Here is a 14,253-nt window from a genome sequence, read left to right as displayed (position 1 = left end):
ACGTGCTCCACACAGGCCGTGAGTGGACACGCCATCTCGCTTAACCCTCAGACGGTCCCGTCCAGTAGGTGCCGTCACCGCCCCCGCTTTCTCGGACTCCGAGCGGCTGACTGACTCGGGACCACACGGGAGGACGGTCACAGAGCCGGGCCACCCCGTCACTGTGCCTGGTGAGGCGAGCCTTCCTCACTATACTTTTCTCGAAACTGCATCTTTTCCCCGATTGTTGGACAGGACTAGACGCCGCGGGGGTGGTGCAGGGGGTCGGCCGATGAGGAAACCGAGGCACTAACTTAGGACTTGTCACCGTTCCTCCTGCTGAGAAACGACCTTCCAGGCTGACTCCCATGCCTGCAGCATTCGAAAGGCTGTTCCTGTGCCGACCCCTCTCTGGGAGCCGCCTGCGCCCAGACGGCCCGGCGAGCTGGGTTCCCGCCATGATGCCATGACCTCCACCCACCGTCGCACAGCCGGTCGTGCCAGGGAAGCACCTGGACGCGCAGAGGGGCCGATCAAGACTTCAGACGGGCCCCAGGTATCGGGAAAGCCCAGTGCTTTGGGTCCTGTAACCCGGCTCGCAGCCCCCAAGGGTGTCACCGAATTAAAGCACAGCCTAATCACCACCAGGCACTGACGGTGGGTGTGGAGGTCGGCCTGCAGAGGCTGGGCTCCCCGGTCCGCCCCTCTGTACCCTGAGTCTTGGGGGGGGGCTGGGAGGCGTCCGCGATTACGCGGTGCCTCCTGGGGCCGGCAGGCACGCCTGGGGACTTTGTCGGTTGGCGCTGTCCTCCAACGGTTCCATCAGCCTAAGTCTCTGTTCCCTCTTCACCTGTGGCCTTGTCTGGCCCACGAGTGGTTTAGAATTTATGTGAAAACCGGGTGCTATTTATTTCCCCCCCAAACCTAGCATTTTACTAATGCCTCTGATTTTCAAATTCTAATTTTTTTCTCATCAAATTGATAAAACCATGTCTGAGAGAGAGAGAGAGTGCCCCTGCCAGGTATTTCCTTATCGCTGATTGCAATCAAGAGAGGGAACACGGCCATCAAGGGATCCTTTACGGCCACTCCCTAGGGGGATGGCTGTAAGCGGCCTCACCGCTCGGACATTGTTGGCATTCCGGAGGCATTGGACTTACTCTCTTTTTCAGGGAGGGGACCAGACAGCTCCCTATTCTCCACAGACACTCCATCCCTGTCATCCCTCCACTGAGCAGCGCCTAGTGCCGTCCAGCAAAGGGTGAGTGACGGCTCTGGGGACAGGTGGACCCGGGTTCAAAACGAGCCGTGCCAAGGTTGTGCCGTGGCCTCTGGGCAGGACCCCGCTATTTCCTCTGTCCCTTCTTTGTCCCCTTCTGGACGAGGGATGATGTCATCTGCTCCCCCTGGCTCGGGAGGATCCGAGGGAACGGACCGTGTCTCTTCCGTTTAAGGAAAAGCTGCTTTTGCCTTTTGCCTGAAATGGGCCTATTTCCTCCCATCCCCGTGTACATTCACGGAATGTTTACCCCCAGCTTAGCAGCTTGGAAAATGTCACTGGCGGATGGAACCTGAGTTCGGCCCCTGAGTCGAAGCCCCTGGGAAAGCGTTCTCCGTCAACGGCAGGTAACCCGGTGGGGGTTGGCCTGCTGGGAGGGCCAGGGACGCGGCCCGGGGCCGAGCCGCCCTCCCGCGGCCACGGCGGGGGTCCTCACCCTGAGTCCTCGTCCCAGTAGTAGTGGCCTCTGCCCGTAAAGCTCTGTTCCACCTTGTCCATCTGGAGGGTCCGCACGAAGGTGCCCGTCTTGGATGTCTGCTTCAGCAGGCGGTTGTGGACGTCGGACAGAATGGAGAAGGACGTGCCACGGGGGTAGCAGAACCCCACTCGGATCCAGTCGCCCCTAGAGGCGGGGGGAGGGGTCAGGCCACAAGCAAGGGCGTCCGGGCCACAGAGAGTCTGGGGCCCGCCTGGAGAGAGACCAGAGAATTCTCCCCAGACGGCACCTCCATTTCTGCTGGGGGGGCGGGGGGGGGGGGCGGGGCGTAACCATCCGGCTGCCAAGTGTTGGGGGCGGGGAGCGTGGCTGGTGGGGCGAGGGGCTCCCTGGGCGCCGCCCGGGCCTAGGCCGGGGTGCTGCCCTGCAGCTCAGCCCCTCCTGGTCCAGCCCGGTCTCAGGGCTCATTTCATCTCTTTCGGTGTCATTTTCTACATCTGCTTGGCGTCCGTGTCCCAGGAGCACGTGACAAATGACAGGCACAGACAGCGCCCGAACATCGACGCCGGAGGCCAGATCCGGGCTGGAATGCTGTCGTGCTGCACCTCGAGGGGACGCTGGCCCCCGCTCCCACGTGGGGCGTAGGGAGGCCCGCGGAGCCAGGCTTTCTGCCCGAGCCCGGCCGCGCCCGGGGCAGGGGGGCTCCGCCCCGGGGCTCAGATTCTGGACTACTGGGTGCCCTCGGCCCCTCTGCAGGGGTGACGTGGGCCGGCCTGCGGTCCCGAGGTGTCACCACTGCTGCCTGGGGCTCCGTCAGAGCGGCTGCGCCCACTTACTTGTTGAAGTTGATGAGCCAAATGGCCAGCTCGGCGGGCGCCGGCTGGTCCCAGTGCACAGTGTAGCCCTTCTGCAGGGCGACCACTGGCTGGTACTGCTGGTAATGGGTGCTCCGGGCCAGGGCCCCCTCCAGGTGGAGGGGGCGGCTGGGGAAGTCGTTCTTGATGATCTTCATCCGTAGGTTGCTGGTCTTGTAGGCCTGAATGTACATCTTTTAGGACCCGAAAAGGAAACACGACAGGACAGTTACAAGGGATTATTCCAGAGCGTCTGGTTAACATCTGACAACGGGCCCCGCTTTCAAAGGAACGTTCTCGAGGAGCCCTTTTAAGGATGCGTGAATGGACGGCTGGGGGTGCGGCCATCGCCGTTCTGCGCGATCCCGCGGACACCTTCTCTACAAAGGGCTCCGTCTGGGACACAGCGGTGGAAACACGGGAGGAGTCTCCTTAACAGTCAGATGGCAGACTCCGGGGAAGGGAAGGGAGGGGACGCGCAGGGGGGAGGAGAGCGAACTGGCTAATCCTGTGCGCGCAGCCCCCTCGCCCCCGCTGCTGTCCTGCCTGCGTCTGGGAGGCAGCTTTGGGCACGCTCCTTCTCTGTCTGCCTCCCGAGGTCTGGCCCCCGTGGCTAGGCCCCGTGTCACTATATCCTGCACGAAGGAGTGCCGTCTTGCTTCAGAGAAGTCCCTGAAAGCAAGACTACGTGCTCTCGGGTCCCAGGGACCCAAGAGCTGCGTTGTTTTGGGCCCGCCTCGGTGGAAATCTTGGCGTCCTGCCCTGTGGCACGGCCCCTGTGCAGGTGACACCACCATGGCCGTGGCCAGCACAGTAGCACAAAACTGGGCACGTGGGAGGGAGGGGTGGTCTCCCCAGTACTGCCTACGGGATGGAAAGAGGAGCTTCGGCTGCCCGTGGCACGTGGCTGTCCCGAGAACCAAAGCTTTAAGGGTATGTTACAGCACGGCGAAAGCTGTAAAGGGAAGGGGGGAGATTATGAGTAATAATGAAGCAGTAGCCGGTCAGGAGAACCGGGCAGGTGCTGACAAAGCTTTTGCACAGAAGACAAGCCCCGTGTGGGAGAGACAGGGTGCGGGGGAAGATCCAGGCCTGGTTTCGCCAGCACCCTCGCCTCCCTGTGCCCACCTGGCCCTGTGGCCCCTTCCCCTCTCTGGCACCAGCTCTCTCTCCCGCCTCTCCCGGACCCCAGGCCACCTTCCGGCTCCTTTCTCACCCACCCTCCAGTCCTGACGTCCACAGTGTCTGCCTGTATGGTGGTCTTGAGGACAGCTTCTTCATACACATCCCCTGCCGGCCCCGGGACTCCCCTCCTACTTTAATGCTGCCGTTTTCCTGGCTATCTTCCCTCTTGCTCGTCTATTCACCATCAGCCAAATAATAGCTAATGCCAGCATCGTAATAGCTAGCTGGTATTTTCGGCTCTGTCGTGTCCCAGGTGGTGTTCCCCACGATGGCCATTGGCCACATGTGGCCCCCGAGCCCCGGAAACGTGACCGGTGTGGCTGAGGACCCACCTGGGTTTTAAATTTTGATTCATTTAAACCCCAAACCCAAAGCAGTGTAAGAGATTTTCCCACTGCACGCGACTTTATCCTTTTGGGGAGGTAGGACTAGCTTTCACTTCGTCGAAAATCTGCATCCAAACTGAGCGGGCTCGAAGTGGAAACCGTGTCGTGGATTTCGAAGACTTAGAGGAGGAAAAATTACATCCAGGAAAAGTACCTAACGATTTTTATAAATCGATTGCGTGTTGAGATGATAGGATTTTGAGTACGCTAAGTTAAAATATATCATTACGATTAATTTCCCCTGTTTCTTTTTCCTTTTTCACAGGGCCTCTGGAAAATTTAGGACCACGGGGCTGGTTTTGCGTTACGTTTCTCGGCGGGTGGGGCCGGCGACGCACTTTGCATCCGTCATATGAACCTTAGGCCCGCAATCTCAGAAGGAGGTTCGACTATTATCCTGATTTCACGGATGAGGACACTGAGGCTCCAACAGTCACCCACGGGTCTGGTTCCACATGTGTCCGCGTCTTTGCACTGACTCCAGGCACTGGGGCCTGACTTGAATCCGAGCGACCTCCCAGTGCCCTCCTCCTAGGCATTCTGCTTTCTGCCTGCAACGTGGTTTTCACTTTGATTTTTTGAAAATGCTACCGGGTGGGGAGGAGAAAGAAAAAGGAAAAGAGGAGGAGGAAACCTGACTCTCTCTCTCTGATCGGCATGGAGCCGGGCATACGGCAGGCGCTCGCTCCTGCTGAGGGGCTGGTGACACCAGGGGTGCCCTTGCTTCCCCACCTGTGCGTAGCGCCCGCTGCAGATGGCCCCTCTCCAGTCGGGGACGTTGATGCAGTCCGGGTGCCGGACCAGCCAGTTGTCGTCCTTGGTGAGGTAGGACCCCGGGTACTCGGACACAGAGCCGTCGACATCATGGAACACGGACGTCTTATCCCCATCCATGTCCAGCTGGTTGAACCAGGGCCCCGGCTCTCCGAAGAACACTCTGGAAGTAATCTAAACAGAGCGCCGGGAAGCGAGGCTGGGCCGGAGGCGAAGGGAGACTGCAGCCCGCTCACCGGCCTCCACTCTAGACCCAACGCATTCGTTTGGCCTCTGCTCACACGAGGCCTGGCTGCTGTGGGTGACCCTGGAGAGTGCTCTGAGGCGCGGGCTCAAAGCCTGCAGAGAGGAGGGGGCACAGGAGTGTGTGTGTGCGCGCGCGTGCACGAGTGTGAGAGGGGGAGAGAGGTGTGTGCGTGAGAAAGCACACACACGTGGGGCAACGTGTGAGAGAGGACCGTGTGCTGTGTGTCTAAGAGGGGGGTGTGTGCACCTGTTTGAGGAGGACAGTCTGTCGACACGAGCCCGTGGCGGGCTCTGTGACTGACCTCCCCCAGGCCTCGGTGGCCCGAGTAAAGAAATGAAGTCACAAGTTCTCACGCCTTTCCCTTCAGCCCGCCGGCGCGAGGCAGACGGGCAAAGGGCAAGAACAGAGGGGAGGAGAAGGAAGAAAGTTCTGGGGGATCCAGAGCCCAGACAAAGCAGCCCAGGTCCCTCCCAGCCTCAAAGTGCCACCCTCCGTCCCGCCCTCCTCACCCCCAGCTCTTCATTGGCACCTGTCTGTGCCCAGGAAGACCCCGTTTGTGGTGCCCTCTCAGAGAGACATGAGCGCCTTGGACACCCTGGGATTGGAGATTAACGGACCAACCCAGGTGGCCCTGTCAGAAGACTCCATGTTCAAAACCGAGGCCTGTGGAAAAACAGCCCCAGGACCTTGCGTCTTGAGGGAGGCTGTGCTGAGGCTCGGGGGGGTTCGGGGCAGGGTGAGAGCAAGTGGGACGCAGCCAGACCCGACCTGTAGGGCAACCTACACTTGTACTTTTCCAGCTTGGATGCAGACGGGCTGGGGCGCGGCCCAGCCTGCTTGGAGGAAGTCGTTCGCTCCCTGCGGTGGTGGCAACGGCTCAAACTCCAGCCCCGGGGGACTTGTGAATCACCGCCCGAAGTCTGGATTTGCCCAGAGCCTGCCCCAGCACCTCACTCACCGGGACATCCTCAAAGGCAATGTTGGTCACATTGTTATGGGGGCAGCTCTGCCAGGCGTTGTTCAGCCGGAAGGCCAGGGCACTGGTGTGCCGGCCCTCCAGGGCCACAAACTTGCGGAAGGTGCAGTTCTGGATGTTGATGGGGCCGTCATAGAACTGAATTCCTCGGATCGGAAAATTCCTACAGAGTTAAGGAAGTGAGAGGTCAGCCTGTTGGCCACGTTACGCCACCGAGTTGTTTGCACCCTTCAAGGCGTTGGAAACAGAGACTTCCTGGGTAAACCGTCCTGATCCCCACCTCCTGCCACTCCTCGCTGCAGGGCATTATTGATTCATTCATCAGTTCATGAGAAAGTATTTATAGACACGGTAAATGTCAATAAATGCTAGATGACTTGATGGATGGATGGATGGAAGGTTGGATGGATGGATGGATGGATGGAAGGAAGGAAGGTTGGATGGATGGGTAGATGGATGAAAGGAAGGAAAGAAGGAAGAATGGATGGGTGGGTGGATGGATGGATGGAAGGAAGGAAGGGTGGGTGGGTGGATGGATGGAAGGATAGATGGAGGGATGGATGGATGGATGGAAATGTGTTTAGTTGCTGGCTTGGGGGTTGGGGAATCGTCCTCTATTCAAACACCTGCCCCAGTTTTTCCATCCTGTTAAGAGTCATTGGGTAAATACCATAAATACTCTGTAGAATGCCAGTATTGTGTCCCTTGGGAGACTAGAGCCATTAGTCATTATTTAGTCTCAGTTGCCATAACCATTTAATCAGATTAAGACCCAAATGGGTTTCCTCTGAGTAAGCCTTTCAATTGTGAATCCGTTGGGTCTGGAAAACAGGCGAGGGGGAAGACCGAACGGAAGGGGATGATGCTGTAGCGAGATAACGCGCGTGACCTTTCAGAGCATGTAACCCTACAGGAGCGGCAGGCCCCACTGGGAAGGCAAGACTGTGGGCTGTCAAAGGACCCCAAGAAGGCTCCGATCTCCAGGAGTCAGGGAGAGGATGGGAGGCGGAGGTAGAAAGGACCGGAGAACGGGCAACTTGGCTCAGCAGAGGGCGGGGACTCAGAGACTCCTCTCCTCTGCCCTTGGACTCCTGCACGGGGCCTGGCAAGGGCCAGCTGGGCTTCTCGGTGACCCTGAATCTAGGCCGGTTTGTTCTGGAAGCCCAATGTGCATGGTTCTGCTGGTATCTGTGCCTCTGGGCCCGGTCCCCTCCTTCCGCAGCTGGCATGAAGGAGGGAGGGCAGAAAGAGGGAAAGAAGCATAGAGAAGGGTCTGCCCCTGGGAGGATACACCGCAGCCCCCCGTCCTCTACCTGGGGCTCCCCTCCCCACATGCAGGTCCCCCGGGAAAGCCCGGATCACACCAGCCTTGGTGTGTGCCTTCAGTCGACACCAAGGACTTCCCGCGTTTCCGCATCTTTAAAAGCAGTCGATTCGCGTTGGCGCCTTGAATCCTCGTTCTCAGGGGGTGCCTCCGGGCACTGTTCAAGTTAAGCCATCTTGGGAACCAGCCACTCTTACTGGCTGTGTATGCAAAGCGTATGCTTGCTTTTCATCTAAGCCCAACCCAGGACCATTGCGGACGAATCCCTTGTGACCAGGAGGACACGGTCCCTGCTCACAATCGCCGCGTGAGGGACTTGCCTGGTTCAGCAGAACTGTCGGGCCTCCATAAACAAACTCAGCCCTGAAAGTCATCAGAACATTCCGGCCCCGGAGGCCTGGTAACTCTCAGCAAAAAAAGGCCCAAGTACGCAGATCCAGAGTTACTCATAAACACCATCCAAAGGGGCTGGTCTATCGCTGCGACCAGAGACCAGGGCTCCCAGACCACTTGCGCCAAAGGAGGCCGTGGTTCTGTCCGCAGAATCTTTGCAAAGGCGCACGTCCACTGGGGTGGGAGCTCCGGGCCCGTGTCCTGCCCACAGAGGCAGGGATTATATTTCCCCGGAGAAAGGCTGGGGGGAAGCTCTGGGGGCAGGAGGGCTCTCGGCCCTCGGGGAGCAGACCCCCGTGTGTCTGCCCGGCTCAGAGCCTGGCCGTCGGGTTTGGGTTCACGTCTGAGCAGAATCACCATCAGACGGGGGACAGACGTCTCAGACAGGGGACAGACGTCCTCACACCGACACAGCTGAGGCTCCCTCGGGAACTGACCGAGCCCCTCTGCTCTGTGAGCTGGTCAGCTCTCCCAGTCCCCCCTCCTCCAGCCGCCTGGCCAGCCTCCCCCCGCTTTGCCTGAAACACCTTCTGCAACAGAGAGCCCGGGACCCCTCAGGACAGCCCTACGGTTCTGCTGATGAACAGGCCTGGCCGTCAGTTCTTCCCGCACTAAACTCCTTCTAACCGTGGGGCCCATGGGGAATGAGTTCCGTCTTGTAAGCGTCTGGAAGCCCCGACCACGTGTGACGTCGCCTCCCGTGCTGGTCCCCCTCGTCTGACCCCTGAACTCCTGACCGGAGTTCCCAGTCTGCATGTGGCACAGCGCTGGGCTCTGTCACCTTCCTGGGTATCGTCCTCCAAGCGTGCTTTGGCCCATCTCTCTCTCCCCCGACCCCAGAAGTGGGTGCGATGCTCCGAGTAGGGTGCTATCAGAGGAACCCCCGGCCGCGGACCCCAGACACCGTAGCCCTAGAACCACCCCGTGCATCTGGACCATCAGGTCCCCCTGCCGACTGCCATTCGACACTGAACGCTTGATTTCTCTCTCCCGCTCTAGACCTCAGCCCACCGCCAGCCAACCTCCCTTGTTTCAGTGACTCCTCTGACTGGTAACTGACAGGGGGGTTCACAGTCGACAGGCGGAGATCTCCCACGAGCATCATTCCGTCTGTGGCTGCCACTCGGCTTAAGGCACGCAGGACGAGGAAGCCTCCGCGGCTGCAAACCTACTGGCCTATAGGGAGGGTCCTCCCGCTGTGGTCCAGGCCGCCGGGGCCCCAGATCCTGTTGTCCATCATCTCCGTCCCCACGTTGCCACTCTCGCCGACGAACAGGCTGTTCTTGATCTCCTGCTTGGAGCCATCATCATACGGGAAGGTCCCGCCGCTGTGGGGAGGAGGCGTCTGGAATGAGCCGTCCGCAGCCGGCTTCCCGCACAGGGCTCGGCACGAGGACAGCTGCTCTTACCTGGCCAGGGTCAGGCCGATGCCATTATCAGCGAACCTGGGGACGAGAGCGGACGGTCAGAGCCTGCCCTCGCGCCACGGCCAGGGACGTGGCCGAGGGCGGGACGCTTCCCTGTCCCTGACGTCACATGTGGATACCGTGTGGGGAAGGGGCTGCGGGCTCTCCCACCCTGCGCGGCAAGCTCGCCTCCTGCTCGACGTCCGCTCGCGGACAGTGGCCTCCAGCATTGCCCCCACGCTGCTGACTCCAGGGCTCGTGGGAGGTTGGATCAGGGGGACGTGAAGGACCTCGCCACTCTCGGGGCCGGCCCCGGGTGACGGCGGGGTACGTGCGGGCGGGTTGCACTCCCCTTAGCCACGCCCACTCCCATTTCAGCCACAGCGGGAAGGACAGACGGACGGCTGGTGCCACGTCTCCCGGGGAGGCAGGCAGGTGCCGGCCCCGGGGCCCCGGGGGGCCCGGGAAGGGCGGGACCCGGTGTCACAATTGCGCTGTGGCCCTGCTTTGGCGTCCCAGGAGTTGAAATTTCAAGCCCCGGTCCAACTGTTTCCTAGTTGTGTGACCTCCCGGGAAAGTCACTGAGCTCAGCCTCAGTTGACCATCTCTAAAAATGGAGATAATTTGCATCTTTGAGAAGCACAGTGAGGAAGGAAGGCAAATGAGGATGCTGCACGCAGCAGGTGCCCGGGACATGCTGGCCTTCTCTTCCTTCCCTCCTTCCGACGACTGGCTCCGTGGCCCGAGAGAGCCTCACCCCGTGGCAGGTACGACCCCCAGTACCCGGCATGTGCTGTTTTCAGGGGTCTCGGGGGTGGGGGCGGGTCGCTGCCTCTGCCTGGCCGGGGACTGACCAGAAGGCCGACGTCCGTGTGCCTGTTTCCTCCCTGCCCCGCTCTCCCCTCCCCCATGCGGGGGAGGCACCCCCCACCCCGTCCTCGTGTCAGGACCCCGTGCCCGGTCCTCACCGGCAGCTGTCCAGCCACACGTCCCCGCCGCGCAGCCAGGCCCCGTGGTCCTGGTTCTTGTAGGCGGTGAAGTGTTTGATGATGGCCGGCTCCCGGGGCTTCAGCGGGTCGGCATCCTGATGAGGGCTGTACCTGGAGCACGCCACGGGGAGGGCACAGGTGGCCGTGTCGGGGGGACGCCTCAGCCGACCCCCCTCTGGGCCGAGAGCTTCTCTCCGCACACACAGAAGCAAGGAGTCCTTCCTCCAGGGCCCCAGCCCCACGCAGGCTACAGACAGGCCACTGCTCTCGTCCGTGGGCACCGAGGAGCCCCCACCCCACCCCGCCCGGGGGGCGGGGTCAAGGCACAGCGAGAACTGGCCGGGCCCCACCCCGGTGTGCGGTATGGCCCCTGGAAGGAGAGTGAGCTGCCCAGCGGCCTGGTAACCTGGGGGGCCCTTGACCTAAAGCCTCTTCCGGAATCCAGCTCGTTGGCTACAAAACGGGGCACGGAGCCCAGCTGCTCAGTGTGTCCGGACCAGCAAAAGCCACCCGTCGGCGTTATCACGGACCCTAGTGCCACCTACTTCCGACGTAGACCGACGCCTCGGTCTCTAAAGGGCGCTGGTGTTTCTAATACCCTCGAGGTGTCGATGGCACCCGTGGAAAGCAGCCGCTGGCCTTCGGCTGAGCTCTGGATTGTTCTGGATTGCTTTGTGGGCACAACCCGCACGTCCCTTTAGACCTCGGCCCAACCCAGTCCTACCGACCGTGCAGGTACTGGCTTTGCTGAGGGATCCGGGAACCTCTAGAGATTTCTGTTTCCCTTCGGCTGCTATAGCATAAACCCTAATTCAGTCTTTGCCCCGCTCGGGCTTTCAGCATCGGACCCCCAGCAGCTAGCTCACGGTCCAGGACGTAGAAAGTGCTCACCAGACACTGATGAGTGAGTGAGCGGATGAACGAACGAACGAACGAATGAGTGGAGAGGACGGGGCTGGGTCAAGAGGTCAGCAGGGAGGGTGTGCGTCCCCACGGGTCATCTACCTGGCAGAGATGATGGACAGGAAGGGCCGCTTGTCCTTGGCAGAGGCCTCCGTAGTTTTGACCCCGTTGTCAATGATCATGCCCGCCTGCGGGGGAGGAGACGGTCAGGGACGCGTCCACGGCCACGGCAGGTGGCAGGCACCTCGTCACACCACGCACACTCTTAAACGTTCCAGTAACGCCGGCTCTGCTCTCAGGACGCATTAGTGGAGGCAAGGGGTCTGCAGTGAGGGAGGGGAGGAGCCCACGCTTCTGCTCTGCTCAGGGCGAATCTGAGGTGTTCACGAAGGAACCAAGAGGTCTGGGGGCTAAGTGTCTTGTCCAGGGCCACGGAGCTAAGTCCGTGACCAGAAGTCACCTTGCTTTGGGCGGTTACAAGCCCAGGCCCAACGTCAGGGGCTACGGGAAGTGTGTCTGGTGATTTAAAGGAAACACTGCACTTGAGACCCCTCCCCTGGGGCAGGGGTCTCGGTTCCTCCCACTGGACTCTCGGCCTCCAGGGAAGGCCCGAAGGCAGGTTCCCAGGTTCCCTTCTTGAGTAGCTGAGGCCACTCTGGCTAGAACATTCTTCAAGGGACTGACAGTGAGGCAGTTGTGGCGTGAGTAGAACACGAGGGGCTGGATCCCCGCTGCTCGCTCATGGGCCATGACCTTCACCCTGCAAGCCTCAGCTGTGGCCTCCACAAGCCGGGCTACGAACACTGATTTCAGAGAATATGGCGGGAGGCTCGGTGCTGGCCCCGGTGGACGCCCCATACCAGGACCCTCGCTCACTGGGCACAGGGTCAGGGCTCACTGGACAGGGCACTGTGCCCAGGGACCCTCGCCTGCTGGGCACAAAGTCAGGGGTCACTGGGGGCGGGTACCTCACCCTGCCACCTTCCCCAAGGCCCGCCCTCCTCCTGTGCCCCTGAGTCCTTGCCTACTTCCTTGTAGGAAACCACTGTCCCTCACAGACCTCCCTGCTCTGACCTCACCAGGCCCACCGCCCAGCTCAGGGGACGGCTTCTGGAGGACGAGGTCCTGACAAACGGCCCACACGCGCTGTGTCCTCTCGGCTGCCCACACGGCACCCCTGGCCGCTCCTGCGTGGCCCACGACGGCCTCAGAAACGCCTGCTCTGTCAGGGGGACACCGATGACCGGCAACTTCCTTCTCAGCTCCCTGGGGTGTGCCCTCTGCCCGTGCCCCCCGCACCCCTACAGGCCCCTCTCTGGCCCCACCGCCGGTATAACCACAAGCCGAGTGTGAGAAGGTTTCTCTTCTCACAGTCTTCTCCCCGGTTGACCTTTTTTAAACCCTACCGTGTCCGTTCCCCGCCCCCCCCCCCAGGGGCCTCAGTTTCCTCATCTGCACTATCAGGGACTGGACAGAAGATCCGGACACGGGGCTCTGTCCACGCACCGTGCCAGCGCCCCCAGCACCACCTGTGTCCCCAGGGCGGCTCCCCGGTCCCAGCCTGGCTCCCCAGCTCTGCGTCCCACGGCTCTGGTCTCCGTGCCGTCCTGGGTGGGCGTCCTCCACACCCTCGGGGCCCCGGCCCCTTCCTTGCGCCTCACTCGGCAGCGTCTGGTTTCCCCCCCGCCCCCCGCACCCCCCGGGCTCTGTGCGGAAGGACCAGCCCGCTTCCTGGAGCAAAAGCCAAGGGGACGGAGGAGAGGGGCCCGTGACACGTCTCCGTTCCTTCAGAAGCGCGTCCTGACTGCGTCCGGCGCCCAGGCCGGGCCAGCCTGTCACAGCCGGCATCGCGCCCGGCCTCCAGGGGGACGGCGGGCCTGCGCTCGGGTGTCCCCCCGCCGTCAGCCTGCAGGAAGGCGCATCCCGCCTCTCTTCCCGGCTCTGACCGGGGGCCGCGTCGTGTGGCAGGAGTGGCCACGGGACATTGTCGCTAAGAAGGCCGCTTTGTTTCCTTCCAGACCCGCGTCAGGAAGGCGGCTGGTGCCCGGCCGGAGCCCGGCGGCCGTCCGGCCCTGGCGATGTGCGGGCCGGAGGAGGGGGGACCGGCGGGAGGCCGGGGGGCGCGCGGTCTGGAAGGACTTACGCGGTAGTTGGAGTGTGCTCGGTTATTGTGGAACCTTCCCAGCGGGATGTGCTCGGAGTAACCTGGCGAGTACGTTCCCACCGACGGGCCCGTCGGAACGTGGTGAAAAATGAACCAGAATCCGGTTTCCTGTGGGAGGAGGGCACCGGGGGGGAGAGCCGCCGAAATCAGCCCAGCACACCCCTGGTCGGGGCCGCGGGCTGGCGCCAGCCCCCCACGGGCCCCCCGCCGCCCTCCCCCAGACACATGTCCGGGAGACGGTCCAAACTCTGGCAGATGCGTTTCGTGGGGCCCACCCGGGCTGTGCCGACCCTTCACAGGGTCCCGCTCGATCGGCCGTGGCCTCCAAGCGGCTGGATTGCAGAGTCCCTGTGGGGAACGTCCCGTGATGTGCTTGGCCCCTCTCATCTGGCAGCTGGGGAAGCCGAGGCCCAGAGACGGCACCTGGCCCGCTCGGGGTCCCCCGGACGGCGAGCCGCAGGGAGGAATGGCCGTGTAGACGGAGTGCCGTGTTTGGGTCCCACGCACGCCCCTGGGCACGGCAGCGCTCCCTGCCTCGGTTTCCCCACCCGCCACATGGAGGGTAGTGGCGCCGGCCTCGGAGGGCTGACGCGAGAATTAAACTACTTCGGCTTGGAGCGCTGGTGTGCCAGGCACCGCCCAGGCTGCACCCATTGGATCCCACGAGGAGTCATTTCGATAAAGGGCTTTGATCGCCAATATGACGCAGCGACGGAGCCATCCGTCAAAAGCAAGTCCGTCCGCCGCCAGTCTGGTTTTTACGTCTCTGCCCCAGCGGAGCCCGAGCTGGGGCCCCGAACCCACACTCCGGGCTCATCCCCGGCCGCCGCCGCCTCTCAGCCCCCCCACCTTCCCTTCTGCCCGGCCCGGGACCCCTTGCGCTCACCTCGGAGCCCGCGGCCGCACAGTTGATGAGGTTGTTGTTGGGGTTGGCCATCCAGAAGGTGGACACTGCGCT

The 14,253-nt window shown here is 61.9% G+C and overlaps 2 protein-coding genes across 5 annotated transcripts in view; one reads left to right on the top strand and one right to left on the bottom strand.

Moving 5' to 3' along the window:
* The window catches only part of CEMIP (cell migration inducing hyaluronidase 1), a 128,522-nt gene that overhangs the window by 5,445 nt on the left and 108,824 nt on the right, over positions 1–14,253 (bottom strand). Inside the window, 10 exon segments of the mRNA XM_053888611.1 lie at positions 1,695–1,880; positions 2,531–2,742; positions 4,852–5,067; positions 6,099–6,279; positions 9,006–9,161; positions 9,243–9,278; positions 10,208–10,339; positions 11,234–11,319; positions 13,275–13,403; positions 14,182–14,251. Of these exon segments, the coding sequence (XP_053744586.1) occupies positions 1,695–1,880; positions 2,531–2,742; positions 4,852–5,067; positions 6,099–6,279; positions 9,006–9,161; positions 9,243–9,278; positions 10,208–10,339; positions 11,234–11,319; positions 13,275–13,403; positions 14,182–14,251 (1,404 nt within the window).
* Positions 11–6,496, top strand: LOC109273554 (uncharacterized). Of its 4 annotated transcripts, XR_002083124.2 has the most exons (6): positions 11–170; positions 324–535; positions 1,152–1,240; positions 1,515–1,605; positions 2,750–4,269; positions 4,385–6,496. XR_002083124.2 is itself a non-coding variant. In XM_019460444.2 (5 exons), the coding sequence occupies exon 5, from the start codon at positions 2,873–2,875 to the stop codon at positions 3,779–3,781; it is 909 nt and encodes a 302-aa protein (XP_019315989.1). In that variant the 5' UTR covers positions 11–170; positions 324–535; positions 1,152–1,240; positions 1,520–1,605; positions 2,750–2,872; the 3' UTR covers positions 3,782–4,376. The 4 variants fall into 4 exon arrangements, 3 of the variants coding, with proteins under 3 accessions (XP_019315989.1, XP_019315988.1, XP_053744587.1); XM_019460444.2 differs by lacking the exon at positions 4,385–6,496 and having other exon boundaries at positions 1,520–1,605; positions 2,750–4,376; XM_019460443.2 differs by lacking the exon at positions 4,385–6,496 and having other exon boundaries at positions 2,750–4,376.

Source organism: Panthera pardus, unplaced genomic scaffold, assembly GCF_024362965.1.
Source record: "Panthera pardus isolate Hobbes unplaced genomic scaffold, ASM2436296v1 HiC_scaffold_23, whole genome shotgun sequence".
Classification (NCBI taxonomy): Eukaryota; Metazoa; Chordata; class Mammalia; order Carnivora; family Felidae; genus Panthera; species Panthera pardus.
This window is presented reverse-complemented; position numbering and strand designations above follow the sequence as displayed.